General features: G+C 35.7%; 1 protein-coding gene across 1 annotated transcript in view; it reads left to right on the plus strand.

Moving 5' to 3' along the window:
* The window catches only part of CSMD3 (CUB and Sushi multiple domains 3), a 1469335-nt gene that overhangs the window by 931040 nt on the left and 512433 nt on the right, over positions 1–25862 (plus strand). Inside the window, exons 14-16 of the mRNA XM_061439111.1 lie at positions 10430–10612; positions 14271–14597; positions 18892–19086. Coding sequence (XP_061295095.1) covers positions 10430–10612; positions 14271–14597; positions 18892–19086 — 705 coding nt within the window. The remainder of the gene's footprint in view (positions 1–10429; positions 10613–14270; positions 14598–18891; positions 19087–25862) is intronic.

The raw sequence follows: 25862 nt of genomic DNA on the forward strand, positions 1-25862 counted from the left end.
ACCATCGTGATTATCTTGGTCATGAAGATCTTTTTTGTACACTTCTGTGCATTCTTGCCACCTCTTCTTAATATCTTCTGCTTCTGTTAGGTCCATACCATTTCTGTCCTTTATCGAGCCCATCTTTGCATGAAATGTTCCCTTGGTATCTCTAATTTTCTTGAAGAGATCTCTAGTCTTTTCCATTCTGTTGTTTTCCTCTATCTCTTTGCATTGATTGCTGAGGAAGGCTTTCTTATCTCTTCTTGCTATTCTTTGGAACCCTGCAATCAGATGCTTATATCTTTCCTTTTCTCCTTTGCTCTTCACTTCTCTTCTTTTCACAGCTATTTGTAAGGCCTCCCCAGACAGCCATTTTGCTTTCTTGCATTTCTTTTCTTGGGGATGGTCTTGATACCTGTCTCCTGTACAATGTACGAACCTCAGTCCATAGTTCATCAGGCAGTCTATCAATCAGATCTAGGACCTTAAATCTATTTCTCACTTCTACTGTATAATCCTAAGGGATTTGATTTAGGTCATACCTGAATGTTCTAGTGGTTTTCCCTACTTTCTTCAATTTAAGTCTGAATTTGGCAATAAGGAGTTCATGATCTGAGCCACAGTCAGCTCCTTGTCTTGTTTTTGTTGACTGTATAGAGCTTCTCCATCTTTGGCTGCAAAAAATATAATCAATCTGATTTCAGTGTTGACCATCTGGTGATGTCCATGTGTAGAGTCTTCTCTTGTGTTGTTGGAAGAGGGTGTTTGCTATGACCAGAAAGAAGTATAGTTAGACCTTAAAAGATGCATAGGAATTTCCCCAGGTGTTACTCACTGGGATGTTTCTTCTGTCCTGGCTGAAGCACATGTTGATGTGAAAATATCCTGACATGCCTGACGCTTAAGTAGTTAGTAGGAAAATGGTTGCAGACCAAAAGGAAGAGACAGGAAAGGTTTAAAACACGAGGACTCCCATAGTACAGAATTTGAAGAGATATGGATAGTTTATAAATTACCCTGGTGCCATAAAGGTGATTTGGTGTGTTGAAATATTCAAGACAAGAACCTCTTTTAAAATTAATGTTGCTACTTTTTTTTCCTGTTCCAGTCCTGGAAGCAATTTTCTTTCCTTAGTTATTCCAGTGCCTGGCTAACAGTATTCTCTCCATCCTTTCTCTCAAGCAGTATTGAACAATGGCAGCATATGGTCATTGGAGTCAGGTAGATGTTGAGTGGAAACTTACTTGACTTGAACTATTTCTACGTATCTGACCTTGGTCAGCTTCTCAGAACCTTGTTTTTTCACCCATTAAGGTAGAATAAATAGGGTCTTCCTCTCAGTGTTATAATAAGTGATACATGAGTTAAAGCAGATAAGTATTTAGCAAATATCCTGTCAAATTATGGAGAAGGCAATGGCACCCTACTCCAGTACTCTTGCCTGGAAACTCCCATGGACAGAGGAGCCTGGTAGGCTGCAGCCCATGGGGTCTGTAAAGTCGGACACGACTGAGCAACTTCACTTTCACTTTTCACTTCCCTGCATTGGAGAAGGAAATGGCAACCCACTCCAGTGTTCTTGCCTGGAGAATCCCAGGGACGGGGGAGCCTGGTGGGCTGCCGTCTGTGGGGTCGCACAGAGTCGGACATGACTGAAGCGACTTAGCAGCAGCAGCAGCAGCTGTCAAATTATAATCTCTCAATAACAGGAACTAATAATCTTATTTCCTGGGACCTTTAGATAGCCTAATCCCTTACTTTCTTTACTGACTGCCAGTTTTAAGTTACTTATTAAAGCTTTGCATACATGTGTGCAATGTCACTTCAGTAGTGTCTGATTTTATGCAGTTCTATGGGTGGTAGTCCACCAGGTTCCTCTGTCCATGGGATTCTCCAGGCAAGGATACTTGAGTAGGTTGCCATACCCTCCTCTAGGGGATCTTCCCAATCCAGTGATTGAACTCACTTTTCTTATGTCTCCTGCACTGGCAGGTCGGTTCTTTATTGCTAACACCATCTGGGAAACCCCATCTTAGCTTTGAGTCCCTAGAAAACAAAGGCTGTGATGAAGCTTATAGACTAAAACTTTATGTGAGGAGGGCAGAGTACAATTCCAAGACAATAGAAATGAAGGGAAAAAAGAGATATAACAGGGAAGTAGGGGGATCAAATATAAAATAGTAAGTTACTGAATAGCCACAGCCTCAAGAAAAACACAGTGTATTGGCCATGTGGACCTCATGAACCAGCTGTGGTTTCAAACCACCTGTTTTGGGAGAAGACAGATGAGCAATATTTCTTCTGTTCTCCTTCCCATATTTTTTCTTGGTAGTCAAAGTTCATCTCTCAGACATTAAATTGTCCACAGTTACAAGTGGCACTTTAGCACCTTAGAGAACCTGTTGAGGAAGATGAAGTTTCTGGCAATTTTGTGGGGTCAAATCTGGATCCTGGAGCTACTACAGTTTTGCTGCAATAAACAAAATAAAGGTGACTATACCAATGGTTGTTCCATGCCTCAAACTTGTAGGGGGCTGACACAACTGATTAAGCTGCCCTAGAATGGCCAGTGTAGTTCCTTCAGGCTGGCCTGCATGTCTTTTCAATATGTCCCCACCATTCTTTAAACATTTATTTTTACACAAGGTGTTCCAGTTTTGTCCTTTATGTTTCCTTGACCAGTGCTGGAAGCAGTTTCCTGATTTCCTTTAGTAAAGAATAGTATTCAGACACCAGGATGTGAGCAATCATGTCCTTGAAGCTATAAGTACTTATTGTTATTAGGAGTCTCAGTGGATAGGGCTAGACAAGATCTGTGCATGCATATATGTGCATGTGTGTGATGTTTGATATAATACAGGCACACTCATCTCTATTTGTGTATATCTATATTTTAAACATGAATTAACATCAGTTTCTCCAATTTTAGTTCAGCCACTCAGAATCCTTTGTAGCCTTCCAATTTTCTACATCCCCTTCTGGATAGTGAGAAGTCTAGCTATCCTTATCCTCAATACATTCATGATTTACACAGTCCCCTCATATGTACCTGATCTTACAACTTTACTGGCTGCTTCCTTGGCCTTGCTTCTACTTGTTTGGCCTCTAGCCCCATTATCACTTACTTAACCTCACTATCTCCTCAACTCTTGTTGCCACTATCACTGTCTCTGCTATAGGATGAATATTTGTGTTTCTAAAATTTACGTATTGAAACCTAATCCCCAATGTGATGGATGTTATCTGTTTATGGGCCTTTAGGAGGTGACTAAGTGATGAGAGTGGGTGCCTGATAAATGGAATTAGTACCCTAGGAGCTCCCTAGCCCTTTCTACCATGTGAGGACACAGCAAGAAGATATTGGTGAATCTGGAAAATGAGCCCTGTCCAGATACCAAATCTACTGACACCTTGATCTTGGACTTTTCAACTTTCAGAACTATAAGAAACAAATTTCTGTTGTTTACAAGCCATGGCAACCCACTGCAGTTTTATTGCCTGGAAAATCCCATGGACAGAGGAACATGGCAGGCTACAGTCCATGGGGTAGCAAAAGTGTCGGACATGACATGGCACCTAAACAACAACATTCTCTTATAATATCTTGAAAGAACTCAGACAGACTCCTAACACCAAGTCACCCCATCTAAAGATAGAGAAAAGACTTTATCTTCTCTAATACTTCTCTTCTTTTTCCACCTAGGAAACCTTTCCTTCCTTATTCTTCCCCAGTTCACATAGTAAAATAGCTCTAAGATAGTTTCAGGTTCACCTCTGCTCTGAAACTTCTATCTATTTGTCAACCTCCAATTCAAGGGGCCTTTGCTGTACCTCCTTTTGCCCTCATTTAAGGACATAAGCTACATCTTATTTGTCTTCATATTCCTAGTGCCTAGTCTTATTTTTGATACATATTAGAAACTAAACAAATGTTTCATAAATGAGTAATTAATGAATGAAATTTTCTTTGCAATAGCTTGGGGATTATGGCTATAGACTCAGACAGACCTAAACTCTGCTATTGATCTTGTGACATTGGGCAAGTTAATATTTATATCTTATCTGTTTTTACTGTTATAACAAAAAATACTGCAGACTGGGTGGCTTATAAACAAGTATGAAAACTAAGTCTAAGATCAAGATGCTGGGAAATTCAGTGTTTGATAAGAGCCCATTTCCTGGTTCACAGATGGCTGATTTTTTTCCTGTGTCCTCACATGGCTAGATAGGTAAGGGACCTTTGTGAATTCTTTCTTTTATAAGGGCAGAAATGCTATTTATGAAGGCTCCACCCTCATGACCTTATCACCTTCCAAAGACTCCACCTCAAAATATCATCACATTGGGGATTATGTTTCACTATATGAAGTTAGAGGTAGACAAAAATATTCAGTCTGCAGCATTATTTCTCTGAGCATTACTTAACTTCTCTGATTTTTTTTTATCAGTAGAGATGATAATAGTTCCATTATATATTTGTTATGAGTATTAAATATTTTAAAAAGATTTTTTCATAATATCAGTATAATTTCTATGTAAAATAAATGGTAGTTACTATTATTAATAACTGATTTTTGTGCAAAACTCTATTATAACACTCATCTGTTGTATATGAATTATTTATTCAGATATTAGTCTTGCCTCGATAGAAAATAATTTCAAAGGCAATGATATAAAATAAGTGAAAAAAAGTGAAAGTTGCTCAGTTGTGTCCAACTCTTTGGGACCCCATGGACTATACAGTCCCGAGGCCAGAAAACTGGAGTGGGTAGCCTATCCCTTCTCCAGTGGATCTTCCTGACCCAGGAATTGAAACAGGGTCTCCTGCATTTCAGGCAGATTCTTTACCAACTGAGCTATCAGGGTTTTTTTTTTTTTTTTTTTTTAATGTTGTTTTTTCTTATTGTATGTTGTTTCTCAGTCTAAGAGAATATTGCAACTTCAATATTATATCTTCATTTGAAAGTATATTATTGTTTTAAAGGAGCAAAGAAAAAAATAGTTTCAAAATAGTATAGTAGAGTAAGCACCTATTCTCATTGCTAGCCCAAAGATGATATAAAACATATTTTTTAAAAAACCCAAAAATCTGGTGCTTAAGAAGAGAAACTTTCAGTTATTGAAAGGCTATTGGGGATTTCTGAGAACCATAAATATAAATAAGCATATATATATATATGGAATATAGAGACAAGCTGAGAATTTCATAAACCAGTGCCTCTATGGGCTGCTGTTGTTACACTTTCTGCCTAAGAAGCCATCATTCATTGGGACCAGAAACCTCCAGAGAAAAGGCCACTGATAATCTTGAGAAACTGAGTAATCGCTACAGAAGAAAATATTTTGGCTCCAGAGCAAAATGTCCAGATATAAAATGGGGTCAAATGTAGTTATCAAGAGGGAGGGATCCCCAACTCAGAGTGAAGCATAAAAGTGGACTGCACCGTGGATTACCAGAGGAGATAATTTATACCTAGAAATATGACATGATTCTGACATTAGAAGAAATAAGCTTGAAGTTTACAGAAGCAAGCCAATAAAAACAGTTATTTGACCACTCATTCAAAATCAGCAGTTTTGGTCTTCCCTTCAAATAATCGCCCCCTGCACTTGTCATCATAGGCTTGACAACCATTCAGTTCAGTTTAGTCGCTCAGTCGTGTCTACTCTTTGCGACCCCATGAATCGCAGCACGCCAGGCCTCCCTGTCCATCACCAACTCTCGGAGTTCACTCAAAATCACGTCCATCGACTCGGTGATGCCATCCAGCCATCTCATCCTCTGCCGTCCCTTCTCCTCCTGCCCCCAATCCGTCCCAGCATCAGAGTCTTATCCAATGAGTCAACTCTTCTCATGAGGTGGCCAAAGTACTGGAGTTTCAGCTTTAGCATCATTCCAAAGAAACCCCAGGGCTGATCTCCTTTGGAATGGACTGGTTGGATCTCCTTGCAGTCCAAGGGACTCTCAAGAATCTTATCCAACACCACAGTTCAAAAGCATCAATTCTTCGGCGCTTAGCCTTCTTCACAGTCCAACTCTCACATCCATATATGACCACTGGAAAAACCATAGCCTTGACTAGACGGACCTTTGTTGGCAAAGTAATGTCTCTGCTTTTGAATATGCTATTTAGGGTGGTCATAACTTTCCTTCCAAGGAGTAAGCATCTTTTAATTTCATGGCTGCAGTCACTATGATTCATCAAATACATTGTCAAATATACTGCTTCAGAAGAAACTTTAGTCTGCTACACTTGAAGCAGATTTCTGCTTATACCCAAAGAAACAGATAAAAAACATTTTTTTAATTGAAATGACTATACTAGATATCCTCATAAAAATAAAGGGGGAAATCATGTTCATGACAAAAGTAATAGATTATGAAACAATAAATGGTAATAAATCATTAAATATTCAAGAAATTGCAACATATTTTAAGTATAAATAAAAGTGCACCACCCCCATAGCACATATCACCTTCTAAAATAAGACTTTTATTTATTATTATTTGTGAACTTCCAGTGGAATATACACTATTAAGAAGCAGGAATTATTATGTTTATTCATTTATCTATCCCATATAGTACCTAGAAGAGAATCTAGCATATCATAGGTCCTCAGATATTTGCTGAATAAATTGAATGACTCAATGTGATGTGAACTATGTAAGTGAGCTTGATTGAACTACAAATAAACCTGGAAAAATTCATACTTTATTTAGAATTTTAACAGTTATTTAAAAAATTGTTGGAGAGGGTAGACAAAAGATAATTAACAACATAAGTTATTTCAATTTGACAAATATATCAAATTGAACTGAATATATTTTTCTGAATATATTTTAGTGAATATATTTTACTGTGAGACCTGGATATACTTATACTGATTATTAAAGCAATAACACTAGAAGTCAGCAACAAAATGATAGCCTAGACCCATAAATTTAAAAGCACTTTGAAACTATTTATGATTCAAAGAGGAAATAAAGATGAAAACTATAAACTATTTAGAAGTGAACAACAGCAACAAAAGCTCTAAATACAAAAACAGTACTCTGAAGAAAATTTATAGACTAAAAAGCATATTTTTAAGGAAACAAGAGAGGCTGAAAATAAACTAATATAGAAACAAATCCTAAAACTTAAGCTTAAGAAGGTGGAGAAAGAATAACAAAATAATGCAAAAGAGTTGAAGTTTGAGTAGACTAGTAAATTTGACAATGTTTTGTAAATATGAAGAAAAGAAAACTGGAAGACTAATCACAAATAACTTGCATTAGGAGTAAGAAAATTAATAATTTATCTTTATAAAGATATATTTAAAGATTACATAACACAATTCTATCCCTACTAAACTATCAACTTGGAAATTTTGGAAAATTTCACTTCTCTAACATATGTGTGTGTGTGTGTGTGTGTGTGTGTGTGTGTGTGTGATTTTATGTTGTTAAATCCTCCGCAATGTTTTTTAATAGGGAAATAACCTTAGAAGATATTGAAACACTGGTCAGATATCTACCTCAAAATTATGCCAGACTCACTCAGCTTATTTTTTTGGCAAATTCTAACACTTAGGTATCATTTTCTTGTTATACAACCTAGCCTAAAAGACTAATGAATGCTGGAAAATTGCTAATCTTTCTTCGATATGAAGTCTATATAGAAACAGCACAACAAAAAATTTAGACCAAAGGACCAATGTCACTATGACACAGAAAGAAATAAATATCAAATCAAATCCAGTGTATTAAAGAAATCGCAATAACTATCTATGTTTTCTGCTAAGGATACAAGGGCATTCAAAAATATCTCCAAAATTATTGTTTGATTAAAAAGCAACATGTTATAGAATATGCTGAGAGTGTACTGCAGTATAAGTTACAATACTTACACAAAGCAACACTCCATAGATTTTGTGAAGAGAATTTTATATTTATTAAAATATGGATGCTTATAATAATATGTATTTTATATGTGTGTGTCTAATTGTAAAAGCATGGGGAAAGAACTGGAAAGATGCATGACAAATTGGTACTGGTTGATTACAGAAGAACCAGGAGTGTGTGATCATTGGAGTGTCAAGAGAGATCATAACTTTATCTCAAAGTTTTTTTTTTTAAATTTAATTGTTAATTTCTGGGTGTTGTTTGAGGATGGCTATGTTAATGTTACCTCATGTAACTAAAAACCAAAACAATCACCACAATAACCTACAACTGGCCTCGTAACTCTACAATGAAAGTCCCAGATATCTTAAGTTTCCTTGAGCACATGAAAAGACCCTGATGCAGGGAGAAATATCAATAACCTCAGATATGCAGATGACATCACCCTTATGGCAGAAAGTGAAGAAGAACTAAAGAGCCTCTTGAGGAAAGTGAAAGAGGAGAGTGAAAAAGAACTGCCTTATGATCCAGCAATCCCACTCCTGGGCATACACACTGAGGAAACCAGAATTGAAAGAGACACATGTACCCCGATGTTCATCGCAGCACTGTTTATAATAGCCAGGACATGGAAGCAACCTAGATGTCCATCAGCAGATGAATGGATAAAAAAGCCGTGGTACATATACACAATGGAGTATTACTCAGCCATTAAAAAGAATACATTTGAATCAGTTCTAATGAGGTGGATGAAACTGGAGCCTATTATACAGAGTGAAGTAAGCCAGAAAGAAAAACACCAATACAGTATACTAACGCATATATATGGAATTAGAAAGATGGTAACAATAACCCTGTGTACGAGACAGCAAAAAAGACACTGATGTATAGAACAGCCTTTTGGACTCTGTGGGAGAGGGTGAGGGTGGGATGATTTGGGAGAATGGCATTGAAATATGTATAATATCATATATGAAACGAGTCGCCAGTCCAGGTTCGATGCATGATACTGGATGCTTGGGGCTGGTGCACTGGGACGACCCAGAGGGATGGTATGGGGAGGGAGGAGGGAGGAGGGTTCAGGATGGGGAACACCTGTATACCTGTGGCAGACTCATTTTGATACATGGCAAAACCAATACAATATTGTAAAGTTAAATAAAATAAAATTTAAAAAAATATTAAAAAAAGAAAAAAAGAAAAAGTTGGCTTAAAGCTCAACATTCAGAAAACTAAGATCATGGCATCTGGTCCTGTCACTTCATGGGAAATAGATGGGGAAACAGTGGAAACAGTGTCAGACTTTATTTTGGGGGGCTCCAAAATCACTGCAGATGGTGATTGCAGCCATGAAATTGAAAGACGCTTACTCCTTGGAAGGAAAGTTATGAGCAACCTAGACAGTATATTAAAAAGCATTAGTTTACCATCAAAGGTCCGTCTAGTCAAGGCTATGGCTTTTCCAGTGATTATGTATGGATGTGAGAGTTGGACTATAAAGAAAGCTGAGTGCCAAAGAATTGATGCTTTTGAACCGTGGTGTTGGAGAAGACTCTTGAGAGTCCCTTGGACTGCAAGGAAATCCAACCAGTCTATCCTAAAGGAGATCAGTCCTGGGTGTTCATTGAAAGGACTGACATTGAAGGTGAAACTCCAGTACTTTGGCCACCTCATGCGAAGAGCTGACTCATTTGAAAAGACCCTGATGCTGGGAAAGATTGAAGGCAGGAGGAGAAGGGGACGACAGAGGATGAGATGGTTGGATGGCATCACTGACTCGATGGACATAGGTTTGGGTGGACTCCGGGAGTTGGTGATGGACAAAGAGGCCTGGTGTGCTGTGGTTCATGGGGTCAGAAAGAGTTGGACATGACTGAGTGACTGAACTGAACTGAGCACATGTTGAAAGCGTGTTTTGATGTGCTCTGAAGAGAATTTTTTCTTTCAAACTCCTTCAATTGAATTCACCCAAAAAACATTTGTTGAGAAATGTATCAGGGTAATCAGGAATACTAAATTGACCTCTGCTCTAAGGAGCTTTACAAGGGGTCTAGTTGGGGAAGGTAATTCAACCAACAAGTACTAGGGAGAGTGGCAGATACTGTGTGGAAGGAATTCACTGACTGTTCTAGGAGCACAGAGGCAGAGGATGTTACCCTGTGTTCTAGTTTCAATCAAACAATTTCCTGTACCATGTACAGGTTACAAAACTAAGAAAAGTTTTTGAAATTTGGGGAAAACACATATGTATGTAATTATGTGTACTATATGTATATAGCATAGACAGAAAATCTGGATATTGTTCATAATTGTTCTGTTAGGAACAACCACATAAGCTCTGAAGACCTTTGATTCCCTGTTTTCAAAGTGAGAGAAAAATACTAAGTGTTCCCTAAAGATAATTACATCATAACCATAGCAAAAGAAGATTAAGACTGGGAGAACATTTTCATCTTTTGCTCTGAAATATCCTGACTATAGAGAATGTATGTCTCTAAATTGACTATATGGATATCGTATGTCTGAAACCCTTGAAATCTGACATATCATCTATTGTTACAGAAATTGAAAAAGAAAGTTGTGGTGATCCTGGTACACCCTTATATGGAATTAGGGAAGGTGATGGATTTTCTAACCGTGATGTTTTAAGGTTCGAATGCCAGTTTGGATTTGAATTAATTGGAGAGAAATCCATTGTTTGTCAAGAGAATAACCAATGGTCTGCAAACATACCCATCTGTATCTGTGAGTACCAAATGCTTTGCTTCCAGATAGCATATGTTACCCTGTCCTTGCATATAATTGCTTTTGTAATTAATTGCAAAGAACTGGAACCGTGTAATTATTTTTGAACGAGTAGCACTTTTTGGTACTCTCTTTAACAAGTGTGCTTATGCCAAACTATAAATTTCTTTGCAGATTTAAATAAAGTCAACATAGTTCATTTGGTAATTGCAAAGTATATTTTCCATATGTTCTCATAACACTTTATTGGTGGCATTTTATACTTTATAGATAGCATACTTCTTATGGAAATTATATATCTGAGCTAATTCTAATAGACTCATTTATTTTTAATGAGATAGTACATGCTTATTTGCAATCAGGAACACTTAAAAATATTTAAAGGTTATATTCTATGTATAATGCATTAACTTAATTTTGCTTGTAGATACTCACACTAATGCATGGTTAAGTGTCATTTATTTATATTGCACAGAATAAAATTCATTAATGTTTATGGCCTATAATATGCTTGGATTAAAATAATGTATTTCTTCAAATACATTGAAGCATTTCAATTTAACTGAAGCAAAAATATAATTTGTTTTATCTGTTGATGTACTTTTAGGTTAAATTAAGATCTGTCTTCATTACCAACAAATACAGCTTACCAGGTGTGAATGCAATAATTGAAAACTTGGATTTTAGTTTTCAATACAAATGGTAACATATAAGCTCATAACATGAAAGTAAAAATAATTTTCTTGTTTTAAAATGATTTTAAATTTTTCTTGTTTTTTATCTGTATCCAACTCTTGTAATGATAATGCTTTTCATTTGTGAAATCCTTTATTCCCTACAAGGGCATTAGCACATACTTCAAAATATAACTGACATTACAAAATTTAGCACTTTTCAACACCTGCATTTTATCTAAATTTTAATTTGTGCTGCAAAACACACATTTTCCTTTACTGGAAATGTTGATTATTTAACATTTTAAAATTCTTTAGCATCTTTAAACATGTACTGAGAACTTTTTAAGTGAATAGAAGCCAAATATTTCCTAATATTTGAAAAATATTATGTAGAAATTTATATTGCATTTTTTAAAGGTGATAAATAAATTTCTAATAAACACAGATGTCTAATGAACATATGAGAACTCTTAAACACTTTTGCTTTTATAAGTTATGTGGGTCCCTTTTGCAACTAAACTCTGTCAGTGTAGCAGGAAATGCATTCATGGACAATAGGAAAATGAAAGTACAGGATTACAGTCATAAAATTTCATTTGAAAAGGTAGAATTCAGGCTAGATTTGGCCCACAGACCTTAGTTTCCTAATCTCTGATTTAATGATCTACATTTGAGGGTGGTGATGTTTAGTTGCTAAGTCCTGTCTGACTCTTGTGACCCCATGAACTGTAACCTGCCAGGCTCCCCTCTTCATGGGATTCTCCAGGCAAGAATACTGGAGTGGGTTGCTAGTTCCTTCGCCATGGGATTTCCCCGATCCAGGAATTGAACCTGGGTCTCCTGCATTGCAGGCGGATTCTTTACCGACTGAACTACAAGGGAAGCTATAAATATATGAGGGAAGACTGACCAAATCTACCATGCTAATCTCCCTTATCAGATTAAGTAGATGCCTACACAATACTTTAGGCTTCCCAGGTAAAGAATCCCCCTGCTAATGTAGAAGGTGCAAGAGACATGGGTTCAATCCCTGGGACAGAAGGATCCTTTGGAAAAGCAAATGGCAACCTATTCTAGTATTCTTGTCTGGGAAATTCCATGGACAGAGGAACCTGGTCATGGAGTCGCAAAGAGTTGGACACAACTGAGTGAGCACACACACGATACAATACTTTAAACACTTAATTATATCAAATGCATTTCTTATGTAACTTCTTTTGATCTAGTGTTATATATCTATGAATGTCATGCTAATTTTATGGTAATGACTTAATATTATGCTTATTAGCTACTTTGCTTATAAAAATTCTCACATCTATTCTTGCCTTGTTATTTTTTGCCAAGTTGTGTGCCAACACATTAGATCAAGTTTCTAAAGAGATTATGTTAGGATTTTGATTGAAATTTAAAAGCAATAGAAATAATTTATACATTTAATGTTTTCTCATTCAGGAACATGGCAACCATGGCACCTCTTTTTTCCTTGTAAAATTTCCTGTTCTCAACAAGTTTATAATTTTCTTTGTATGAGTTATTCATATTTTTGTAAGGACTATTTCTAGTCTTTACCTTTTATAGTCCTGTACTTTATAACTTTATTTTTCTTCATAAACTATCTTTCAATTGCATTTTCAAATTAGCTATTGTTGGTTAAAAAAGGAAATTATTACTTGTTACATATTTATCACATATCAGAATTCAGGGGTTAATTCTTTTTAAAATTGCGTAAAGTGTTCTCTAGATTTTCTTAAAGTTTGATCTAGTCAGCATTATTTAAAATTAGTCTATTAAACACAATATTAGCATCTACTAAAATGATTTAAAATATTTCCATTGTTGATGTAATACACTACATTAATAGGTTTTGCAATATTAGACAAAGATTATCTTCTTGGAAGAATACCTAGATTTAAACATCTTGAAGTAAAGTGTTTTGAAATACTATTAAGCTTTCGATCATGCTGATAGAATCTTCAACTTCACTAGAAGGCAAAGCAGTGCTAATTAAAACACGGTGATATCATTCTTCTTATTAAATAAAAAGGTCAGATAATAACAGTATTCATGCTTGTAGGGGTGTTGCACTATCTAATACATTTTTGTTATATTTAAGCATAGGATAATACAACTTTTATATATAAGAATTTAGCAAAATATTCTGAGGGCCAAAGTTCATATCCTTTGTCAATAAAGTATGGTACAAAATCATATAAATTCAATTTTGTTTAAAAATATGTAAGAAGAAACACTGGAAAAATATAATACTTTTTTAAACTATGATTTCCTCTGTGTGATAGATCATTTTTTCTTATCCTTCCTCTGCTTTCTAACTTTTCTGTGTGAACCTTTAAATCAGATTTTTTCAAAGTTTAAAAAAAAATCTGCAGGGAAATAAAGACTAGCCTTACTATGATATGAAAATTATTATTTAGTTGTCTTTCCAATGTTAGCCACTATCGTGTGTTAATTCATCTCCTTATCTGTGTTAGAAGCTATCAGAGCATCCCATGCCCATGATAGGAATCAAGTTCACCTAGTTATTACCCTTATTCCAAGTTTTCTTCAGGTTGTATCATCCTGGTAATGTTAGTACCTACATATTATTTTTGTTTGTTTGTTTTCAATCATTTTGTGAGCTTTCTATGGAAATGTCTATATTCTTCTCCAATATTTTTTGAAGTACAGAAACTAAAATTTTGCACCATACTCTAACATGGACATGATAAATGTCAAAATAAATTGTTATTACTCCAGTTATGATTTTGTGGATATTTAACATACAGTAATTCAAGGTACTAGTTGCCTTCCCTAATAATGTGCAAACAGTAACAATTTTTTTTTCTGTTTTATAAGACAGATTACATTGTTTAATATTTTTTTCAAACTTCTAATTGATTATTGTAATTATTAACAATGGCAAATTTAGATACTGTATTACTTTTGAACATTTATTATATTTTATGATTTTCCTATTTTAACAGTTCCTTGCCTCTCTAACTTTACTGCACCAATGGGAACAGTCCTTTCTCCTGATTATCCAGAAGGGTATGGAAATAATTTAAATTGCATCTGGACAATAATCTCTGATCCAGGAAGTCGAATACACCTTTCTTTCAATGACTTTGATCTGGAATCCCAGTTTGACTTCCTTGCTGTTAAAGACGGGGACTCTCCAGACTCCCCAATTCTTGGAACTTTTACTGGGGCTGAAGTGCCTTCTCATCTTACTAGTAATAGTCATATACTACGGTTGGAATTTCAAGCTGACCACTCAATGTCAGGACGTGGCTTTAACATCACTTACAACAGTAAGTTTAATTTTTCTGTGTAACATATTCCTATAAATTAAAACTAGAAAGGAAATCATACAAAACAGCCCTCTTGTTCCTCAGATAAGGAAATTTGAACACATTGTATATATAATTTCTATTGGGGTGGTCTTTTAGTCCTTGATTCTAACCATATTTTAACTCATTGTGTCATTTCTCCTTTTAGGAGGCATGATATTAAGAAGATATATTTCAAATATAATTTTATATCAGCCAATATACTAACTCATTTTATGAAATCACATAAGCATGATCTGACATCTACTATACATATTTCCCTATTTTGGTATGCAAACATAGCTTCCTTCAGGATACTCATAAATCAGTAGAGAATTTTAAACAAATAATGACAATACAGTTATAATTCCAAAGATAAAATTCACTAGACTATCAAAGTCTCACAGAGAAGGAAATTACTAATTTTGGGGCAGTGAATTACTAAATTGACATAGCAAAGCCACTATGTGGATGGTACCTTAGTGATTAAGATCAGCTCTAAAATCAGTCTGCTGCTGCTGCTGCTGCTAAGTCGCTTCAGTCATGTCCGACTCTGTGCGACCCCATAGACTGCAGCCCACCAGGCTCCCCCGTCCCTGGGATTCTCCAGACAAGAACGCTGGAGTGGGTTGCCATTTCCTTCTCCAATGCATGAAAAGTGAAAAGTGAAAGTGAAGTCGCTCAGTCGTGTCCTACTCTTAGCGACCCCATGGACTGCAGCCCACCAGGCTCCTCCGTCCATGGGATTTTCCAGGCAAGAGTACTGGAGTGGGATGCCATTGCCTTCTCCAAAATCAGTCTATGGAACTTCAAATCTTGGCTTTGCTGTAATACATTTTTAGGTTTAACAACAGAGCCTCAGCATTCCCATCAATAAAGTTATAATGAGTTTTTGTAAGGAGTTGTCAATAAAAAAAAAAATAATAATCAGTGGTTTAGATTTAATAGAATAAGCTAATGTATTGGCTAATATAAATAATCTAAGAAAGAAATGAAAAAATTTTTTGAAGGCAACCTGTGGATTATAACCTGGGAGACAGTCTTTCAGAAAGCTCTGAGGACTGTTCCACTGTTAGAGGTCAAAGCATAGTTAGGCAATTTTTTGAGACAATATACAAAGCAAGTCATGATCCCTTATGAGATTAAGAAGGAATGTTATCTCCTAAGGTGGAGAAGGCAATGACAACCCACTCCAGTACTCTTGCCTGGCAAATCCCATGGACGGAGGAGCCTGGTAGGCTGCAGTCCGTGGGGTCGCGAAGAGTCGAACACGACTAAGTGACTTCACTTTGACTTTCACTTTCTTACATTGGAGAAGGAAATGTCAACCCACTCCAGTGTTCTTGCCTGCAGAATCCTAGGGATGGAGGAGCCTGGTAGGCTGTAGTCCATGAGGTCATTAAGAGTCAGTCACGACTGAGCGACTTCACTTTCACTTTCATGCATTGGAGAAGGAAATGGCAACCCACTCCAGTGTTCTTGCCTGGAGAATCCCAGGGACGGGGGAGCCTGGTGGGCTGCCGTCTATGGGGTCACACAGAGTCGGACATGACTGAAGCGACTTAGCAGCAGCAGCAATATCTCCTAAGGAGGTCTTGTTAATGGAGATGCACAATATACACTGAATAGGAAGAAAGAGGCCCAAGAGGGTGGAGGAAAACAAAATCTATGTTTAAATATTTATTATGCCATAAAATATGAATTTTATTTAATCAGAGTAGGATAATACATGTAAACAATTCATTATATATACCTAATAAATGCTCAACAAACATTAGCAGTTATTGTTTAGTTGCCTTCTGAGCTATTCCCTTGAAAATTCTTGTTGTATTACTGTGCTCATTTTATTGTTCTAGTTTTAATTCTTTGAGGTTATTCAGCTATTGTTTTTCTGTCATCCACATTTTTTTGTGTTTCAAAAGATGAATATTATTTTCTGAAAATAACATGATATAAATATAGAAAAAGAATCACATAAAGAAAATACCTTAGTATGTTAACAAATGTACATACTGAAACTTCTATTTCCACATATATTACCTGAAGCTATAGAATGTCAGTGATTTTTATTGTTTATGGGCAAAAGTACCATACTCCATCAGATACTGAGTGACCAACTTGATGAGTTAATATTTGTGTCACATTATAATAGAATTTAATTTCCTGCTCTTTGAAAAAAATTCCACCCTCCTCCCCCAAACCCTTGCCCCAGCACATTCAGTGCTGAGCTTTGTCGATTAGTAACTAAATGAGATTATTGTCTTTTCAAGATGACACTCTTAGTGAATACTGGCACTCAAAAGTTGTCAATGTGTAATTTTACATTGTTCAAGTTAATTTAGCCATGATGTGTTATATAGACCCTCTCTATAAATTAGTTGCTTTATCTGTAAGTTCCTTTTAAAATATTTCATATATATGTATAAATAGACAATATATGCATTTTTCTATTTACACTTTTTATGTTGTTGTAAATGCATATATCTTGTTTTCTTTTTTTTTGGCTAAACAGGGATCATAGTTCCAACTTTACAATGAACTCTGGGTCTCACCAAGTCCTAAGCACTGGACTGCCAGGGAATTTCCTTAAATGCATAATATTTTTAACTTTAATATTTATGGTACCTTGAAGATATTATGGAAATATTTATTTTGTTCCTTGTTCTGTTTTTCTAGTAAATGATTTAACCCATTGTATTCAAATTCTTACTCCCATGCTTCCTACTGATTGTTTTTTCCTGAAAAATTATATAGCAGATGTTATATTCAGGAGCAACCAGACTTAATCAAAATTATGCTTTTAAAAAGCACAACAGAAAGAAATTAGAAATAAGTGTACATTCAAAATAAATGTTATACATTTTAGAATTTACTTAATATTATTTTGTATTGAAAGTGAAAGTGAAAGGGCTTCCCTGGTGGCTCAGAGGGTAAAGCGTCTGCCTGCAGTGTGGGAGACCCTGGTTCAATCCCTGGGTTGGGAAGATCCCTGGAGAAGGAAATGGCAACCCACTCCAATATCCTTGCCTGGAGAATCCCATGGACAGAGAAGCCTGGTAGGCTACAGTCCACGGGGGTCACAAAGAGTCAGACACGACTGAACTGCTTTACTTTCACTTTCACTTAGTATTATTTTGTACTGTTTAACTTAAAAATGAGGAGATGGATAATACAATTATATAACTTATGAACAATATCAGTGATGATTTAGTGAAAAATTGAAATAATTGCATGTACTCATGTGGTATGAATATATTAAATTGTATATGCCTCATGAAATAGACTTTACATATTTAGACTTTGCTACTTTAAATATTCTTCCATTTATATTATACTAATTTAAACACTTACAATGCAAATTTATAGGGCTCATGTAACATATAATCTATGAAAAATTTAAGTAAACACATTGTCCTTACAATTCTGCTACTTGCTGGGATGGGGCTAAATACACATCCTGGATGATACAAGGTGAAATAAGATAGTGACCCTGAACCAAGAAACTTGCATTCGTTTGAGAGACATGAGATAAATGATCCAAGACAGAATATATTGTGGAGAAAAAATTTAAAGCCAGACCAGGGGATACATTTCAATAGTATCTTAATGATCTGAGGCAAACTATTAATACTTTTTCTGAATTTCACATTACTCTGTAGAGTAAATGGCTATCAGGTTATTCTACATGTTAAGTGATGTGATAATGTATAATATCTACAGCTTCTATCACAGTGCCTAGAACATAGTGATTGTAAAAGAATTAGCTCTCTTCCCTTTTCCTAGATGGCAAAGAATAAATGATATATGGAAAATTATTGAAAAATTGAAAGACTTTATACTAGATTGAAACATTTCATGTTAATTCTCACAATGAGACTATCTCTTTATTCCAAACAATGAATCACAGCAGAACTTTTCAAGGACATGTAGTCAATCTGTTCTGTATTCACATTAATTGGAATTTTGTTCAACTTAACCTGGAAATTTTACTTAGATAAAGCTAATGATTTCAAGAAATAAGCAGAAACAATTCTACTTTGAAATATTGTAATTTTATTATGCAGTTCTTATTTTAACACCAATACATCTATTACACATCAGAGAGAAACAGGTGTGGTCAGAGGAGAGTCTATTTTTTTTTTTTTTTTAAATAAATAAGGGCTTTTCTAGTAATGAACATAACCTTTCTAAAATTCAATTTTTATCACCCAGATACTCAAGGTTCTGTTTCATACTACTAGTTTGTATGTTTTTCTCTTCTTTTGCTATTCTCAAGCATTTGGACATAATGAGTGCCCTGATCCTGGAATACCAATCAATGCAAGGAGATTTGGGGACAACTTTCAATTAGGAAGTTCAATTTCAGTTATTTGTGAAGAAGGATTTATTAAAACCCAGGGAACAGAAACAATTACATGTATACTAATGGATGGAAAAGTGATGTGGAGTGGCCCAATTCCAAGATGTGGAGGTAAGCACAACGCTCAGTGAAAAATACAATTCCATCGTCACAATGCACTAGAAACCATAACAGGAAAGCATTGTTCTGCCAGGACTGTTGTAATCTTAAAATATCATTTAGTATTTTTCTTTAGACATATAGTATGCAAATTACACATTTAATATTTATTATTTTATCTTTATTATTTTAACTTTTAGAAATCTTTTAGAAACTCCTTTTATTTTTTTGTCATATTCTTTTTTTTTTAATTTTATTTTATTTTTAAACTTTACAATATTGTATTAGTTTTGCCAAATATCGAAATGAATCCGCCACAGGTATACCCGCGTTCCCCATCCTGAACCCTCCTCCCTCCTCCCTCCTCCCTCCCCTACCCTCCCTCTGGGTCATCCCAGTGCACCAGCCCCAAGCATCCAGTACCGTGCATCCAACCTTGTAATAGCCAGGACATGGAAGCAACCTAGATGCCCATCAGCAGATGAATGGATAAGAAAGCTATGGTACATATACACAATGGAGTATTACTCAGCCATTAAAAAGAATACATTTGAATCAGTTCTAATGAGATGGATGAAACTGGAACCTATTATAGAAACTCCTTTTAAAAGAAGTACTTATTAAAAGATATACACTAATAAATAGTAAATATTAGTTGCACATGCAGGTTACCTTCAATATATTTCATAATTATAGCTGAGTAAACTTTATTTTTCCAGTCATTTTTTTCTTGGTATTTTAACTATTCATGATATACATTTATTTTCAAAAATGTATTATTATTAATTACAATGAATAAGTTTATGCTAAAGCACCTGTTATTTAAAATGTATAATTTTATAGGAATAGTTTACTGAACATTTTTTTTCAATTTTGATTTGAATGTAATATAATGTAGTCAAGAATGTTCAAGACAAAATATGTATTGTATATGTATATATATAGCACATATATATACATGCAGTGTTTGTGAGTATCGATATATCTTTGAATATATATACTCACATAAACTCACAAATCATCTTGGTAAAAGGGAAAGATGATTATCTTAAGGATACTATTATATAGCAAGTATGTAGTGTTTTAATATAGAATCTCTAAGAGTGAATGTGGGCTGGGTTTTAGTTAGAATTGACACAGTAGGAATTAACATTTTGCATTACATTTTTCTCCTACTCTAAGGTTACATAACCATTTTATAAAAAATATATATGAAAGAACTTTTAATAAGACATAGATGAACTAGAATTATTAAGCACCTTTCAATAGATCACCATTTAGTGATTTTAAGTGGCAATTTTGAGTGGTTTCTTATTTTCTTTGCTTTCCCAATCATTTTTCTTAGCTGTGCCCAGACTGACATTGGACCTTCGTTTTCTCAATTTCTAGCTAATAAATTGGGAATGTTTAATACATACTTTCTAAAAGTATAACCAATTTAATTGAATAATTCAGCTATTACCTATAAATATTGAGTTTCATTGAACTGAGCATTTTTATAATGTCTCATGATGAAATAATCCAGACCATGCAATTAAGTTTTCCCCTTAGCGCCTTCAATTAGCACCTCCCTCCTTTTCTAATCACTTCTTCGTATTAACATCAGAGGGCCAAACTAGATGACTTCACTGTTCTTTTCCAAACTTCAAATATTATGGACTTCATAGGGGTTACCCTAACAATGGCTATGACTATGCTATTATGTTTAAAATGCATAATGAATCTGCACAATGCAGGACTAAAATAAAAGGAGTAACATTCAAGTTTTTCCATAATGCTTTGCCCAGAGCTCATCATTCTTTTAACCTAGTGCCCAGCCTAGACTTGGGAAATCAGTCAGGAAAGTCTGCATTAGTATTTGAGGGAAAAGTAGGAGATAAAAGTTTGTTTTAGGAAGAAGGCATAGCATTGGTTTAGTATGACTGGAGTGGAAGATAGAGGGATGGGACTTGATGAATTCAGAGGCTGCTGAAGCATGTAATACTTTGTAAACAGCACTAAGGAGATTAAAAATTATCCTGTGGCAACAGGAAGCCACTTCAGTTTAGAAGTGACATGACTTGAGCCCCTCCCAGCATGGGGTTATTTACAGTCTCAGTGGACAAACATAGAGACCACCTCCAGATAATTGGATCTCACTGAGTCCTCGCTTGGCTAACTTAGGTATTGGTTTAGGAACTGTTTGGTGCCTGGATGCATGGAGCGGTAAAAATAATGAGGTTGACATCAACAGATCATTTGATGAATTGCTACTTTATGTGAGAGAGCAGTTTCAATGAGACTTTTCACCATGAAAAATGAATGGTATTTAACTTTTAAAAATAAGTGAAACAAAATACTCAGAATTCTCATTTGGCACAGGCCAACAGGGTCTCAGATTCCTAAAGAGAACTGTATAAATTTTTCAAAGGAGAAGAATATTTTTTTGCATATGTGAGTAAAATTCACCTGCCAATTTCTGGATCCAACACTAAGTGGGAACATCACTAAGGATAAGACTGGAGCCAGGGAGGGCAGAATGGTAGTGGGCTGGAAGCAGTCTTACCCTGGCACTTGCCAGATTACTTGCCATATCCCAGGCTATGTTTTGAGCCAGTTTCCACTGGATAAAACAGACTACTGTCAGTTCCTTTGTAGCTAACTCTGGTGGGTTTCATTTCTAAGACTCTAATTAAGGTTTCTAAAGATTTCCTTTAGTTTTTCCAGAATTCTATTTAGGTACTAACAAAAAAAAAGCCTGAGATTAGCTGAGGAAAGCTTTTTTTTTTTTTCTTTTTCTAAGTTCATTCTTTTTTCTTTCTGGTTTTTTTTTTTTTATTATATATATATATATATTTTTTAAATACAACTCTTCCTCCTCCATTCCCTAAGTGGCCACACAGCGACTCCAACTCACACAAAGAAATATGTCTGAGAGCCTTCTCTGCCTATAGTCTTTGTTCTTTAGCCTTTTTTATTTTGACAAAAAAAGTTTTGCTTATTATTTATTATAGTTTATCCTCTGGGACTCTCACAGTTTCCAATATATGCTTAATATTTTAGCTATTTTTTCAATTATCATTGTCTTAAATATTTTATGTAGATTAAATATGTACATGTTTACATATTGTAATTAATAGAAATAACCTTCTATTTCAATTAATTTTCTAAACACAAAGAACTACAAAATCAAATACATTGTTAAATTTGCTAATGTGTATGGATTTCTATGGGCTTCCCTGGTTGCTCAGTGGTAAAGAACTCATCCTGCCAATGCAGGAGATATGGGTTCAATCCCTGGGTTGGGAAGATCCTGTAGGGAAGGAAATGGCAACCCACTCCAGTATTTTTACCCAGGAAATCCCATGGACAGTAGAGCTGGTGGCCAGCAGTCCATGTGGTCACTAAGCAGACACAATTTAGCGACTCAACAATAACAATGGATTTCTATGTGTTAAAATTAGAAAATTGAAAATAATTTGTTTTCATCAGAATTTGTAGAGCAAAGGAGGTCACTATAAAATGTTTTGATAAGAAAACCCAGGGCTTCAATTCACTTAAAGATTGTTCTCTCCACCCAACTCCTCTCTATCACAATTGTATAGAAATTTAGGCATTATTGGCAAATTAATTATCCACCCATGTCAACCAGTCTTCAATCCTAAAACTGTGGAACATCTTTAAGAAGAAAAGAAACTTTTTTATCTCCCACAGGCCTTGAATAAGGATTGTTCAAACCAAAAGGGAGAAATTAAATCATAATATATTGCAGTTCTATGATCCCATAGCTGAACTAAGATTTATTTCAGATAGCTTAAATGTAATTGTTAACAGAATTGGGTTATACATTTTATTCATTGACCTAAAGTTCAACCCTGATGCATTAGCTAGGGATAGATTTAGGCTTTTTTAAATTTTGAACTTTTTTCTCTAGAATGGAATGATCAAATTTCTTCATGAGGAAGAAGGATTAGATGCTTTATAAAACCTTGTGATAGTTCAGTTTTGCTGATGGAAAACAGAACACATTAATTTTTATAATTAGCATTGGAATTATTCACTTTGAATTTCACAAACTGTCTGCCTAACTCAATTTAGTAACAATCAATGACTCTTTCACTCACACCTAGGCAATAACCTGAATAAAACTGGCTTTATCTAGGGCCAGTCTCTGCATGGAGTCTCCTTCAAAGATACATCCTAGAGCCATGATGAATGGTTATGATAGGTCTCCTGTAATTGGTTGACACAGGGATTTTCATGATTTTCTACAGAGAAATATTCTTTAAAAAGTGTTCCTGATGCCCGTATCATTTGTCCCTTTTCCTTGCTATGTCTTGTTTTAAATATTTCTATGAGTTTACTGCATATCCAGAACATATTGTTCCAACACTTGCACTCAATTCAAATTCATCTTGATATTTATGCCCTCTAGTGAGCTGAAGCTAAGTGCCATTAGGTGGAGGTTTTGATGGATCTGAGTTCACTAATAGCACCAAATGCTCTATGTCATAACCTCAGTGCTTACAAAAGCAACACAATAACAGAAATAAATTAGGTGGGCTGAATAAAACAGTCTATCCTTTTAAGGAAGAGGTATTATTTCTCACTTTTTATAGAGATATGTTTACTAATAAACATTTCTCTGTTTAAGAACAATAATAAACAAGAATGCAAGAATATAATTAACAGCCAACAATGATGTTCCCATTAGCACATACAGTCTTCATGCACATTTGAAAGAGCATTTTCCAAGAGAGAAATGGCTTGAACTAATGGTTACTAAGGCACTTTAATTGGAAATTCAACAGCAGCAACCAGTCCTTTGGGGAGTATGTCAGGCTGGCGGAACAGGTTAGAAGTCACATATCAACCTCCCCTCACTTTTGAGAAAACACACAAATGTCCCAGGAAACTGGGTGTTCTTACCTATGAACAATGTTCCAGATAGTTATTTTAAGAAAATGCTTTCTGAGTTCCTCATTTTTGTGAATTTGTGTAAATCAGTGAATTTTTTCAGGTCCAATCCTCTGGCACCTAGAGTCGAGCTAGAACATCCTATCCTGGATTGTGCATTTTCCCCCAGAGGGGGAATTTCAACCTCAGTCTACACTGTCGTTTTGACTTTGCACTGACATTCTGCTTATGTTTGATTCTTCTTTGCCATCTGGCACTGCAATTTTTCTAATAATTTAGCTGCTTCTTGTTGTCGGTGTTATTCAGTCATGTCTGACTTTTTGCAGTCCGTGGACTGCAGCCTGCCAGGGTTTCCTGTCCTTCACTACCTAATTTTCAGAAAATGCATTCATAGCATTGTAACTGTGAAGGCTTGGAAATTCATTGTTTGTATACACAGACATTAACTATACCCCTCAATTATCCTCCAAATTGGAGACCTGGGCGTGGAGATGACAGATTATAAATAGTTTGCCATAGATGCATCAATTGGTGATGTTCCATTACTGAGTCATGTCCAGCTCTTTGCAACCTCATGGACGGCAGCACACCAGACTTCACTGTCCTTCAGCATCTCCGGGAGCTTGCTCAAACTTATGTCCATTGAGTATGATGCCATCCAACCATTTCATCCTCTGTCACTACCTTCTCATGCCCTCAATCTTTCCCAGCATCAGGGTCTTTTCCAGTGAGTCAGCTGTTTGCATCAGATGGCCAAAGTATTGGAACTTCAGCTTCAGCATTAGTCCTTCCAATAAATATTCAGAGTTGATTTCCTTTAAGATTGACTGGTTTGATCTCCTTGCTGTTCAAGGGACTCTCAAAAGTTTTCTCTAGCACCACAGTTCAAAAGCATTAATTCTTCAGCACTCAGACCTTTATGGTCCAACTCTCACATCAGTACATGACTACTGGAAAAACGATTGCTTTGAGTAGATGCACTTTTGTCAGCAAAGTGATGTCTCTGCTTTTTAATACACTGTCTAGACTTGTCATAGCTTTTCTTCCAAGGAGCAAATGTCTTTTAATTTCAGGCTGCAGTCACTGTCTGCAGTGATCTTGGAGCCCAAGAAAATAAAAACCGTCAGTTTACATTTTTTCCCCATCTGTTTGCCATGCAGTGAGGGGACCAGATGCCATGATCTTAATTTTTGAATGTTGAGTTTTAAACCAGCCTTTTCACTCTCCTCTTTGACCTTTATCAGGAGACTCTTTAGTTCCTCTTTACTGTCTGCCATTAGAGTGGTATCATCTGCATATCTGAAGTTGTTGATATTTCTCCTTGCAATCTTGATTCCAGCTTGTGATTCATCTAGCCTGGCATTTCCCATGATGTGCTCTGCCTGTAAGTTAAATAAGCAGGGTGACAATATGCAGCCTTGTCATACTCCTTTCCCAATTTTGAACCAGTCTGTTTCATGTCTGGTTCTAACTGTTGCTTCTTGACCTGCATATGGGCTTCTACAGAGGCAGGTAAGATGGTCTAGTATTCCCACCTCTTGAAAAATTTTCCAGTTTGTCATGATCCACACAGTCAAATTCTTTAGTGTAGGCAGTGAAGAAGAAGTAGATGTTTTTCTGAAATTCTCTTGCTTTTCTATGATCCATTGGATATTAGCAATTTGATCTCTGGTTCCTCTGCCTTTTCTAAATCTAGTTTGTATATATGGAAATTCTTGGTTCACCTACTCTTGAAGCCTAACTTGAAGGATTTTGAGCATTACCTTCAGTTCAGTTCAGTTCAGTTCAGTTGCTCAGTTGTGTCCGACTCTGCGACCCCATGAATTGCAGCACGCCAGGCCTCCCTGTCCATCACCAACTCCCGGAGTTCACTCAAACTCACGTCCATTAAG

This window comes from Bos javanicus, chromosome 14 (genome assembly GCF_032452875.1).
Source record: "Bos javanicus breed banteng chromosome 14, ARS-OSU_banteng_1.0, whole genome shotgun sequence".
NCBI classification, from domain to species: Eukaryota; Metazoa; Chordata; class Mammalia; order Artiodactyla; family Bovidae; genus Bos; species Bos javanicus.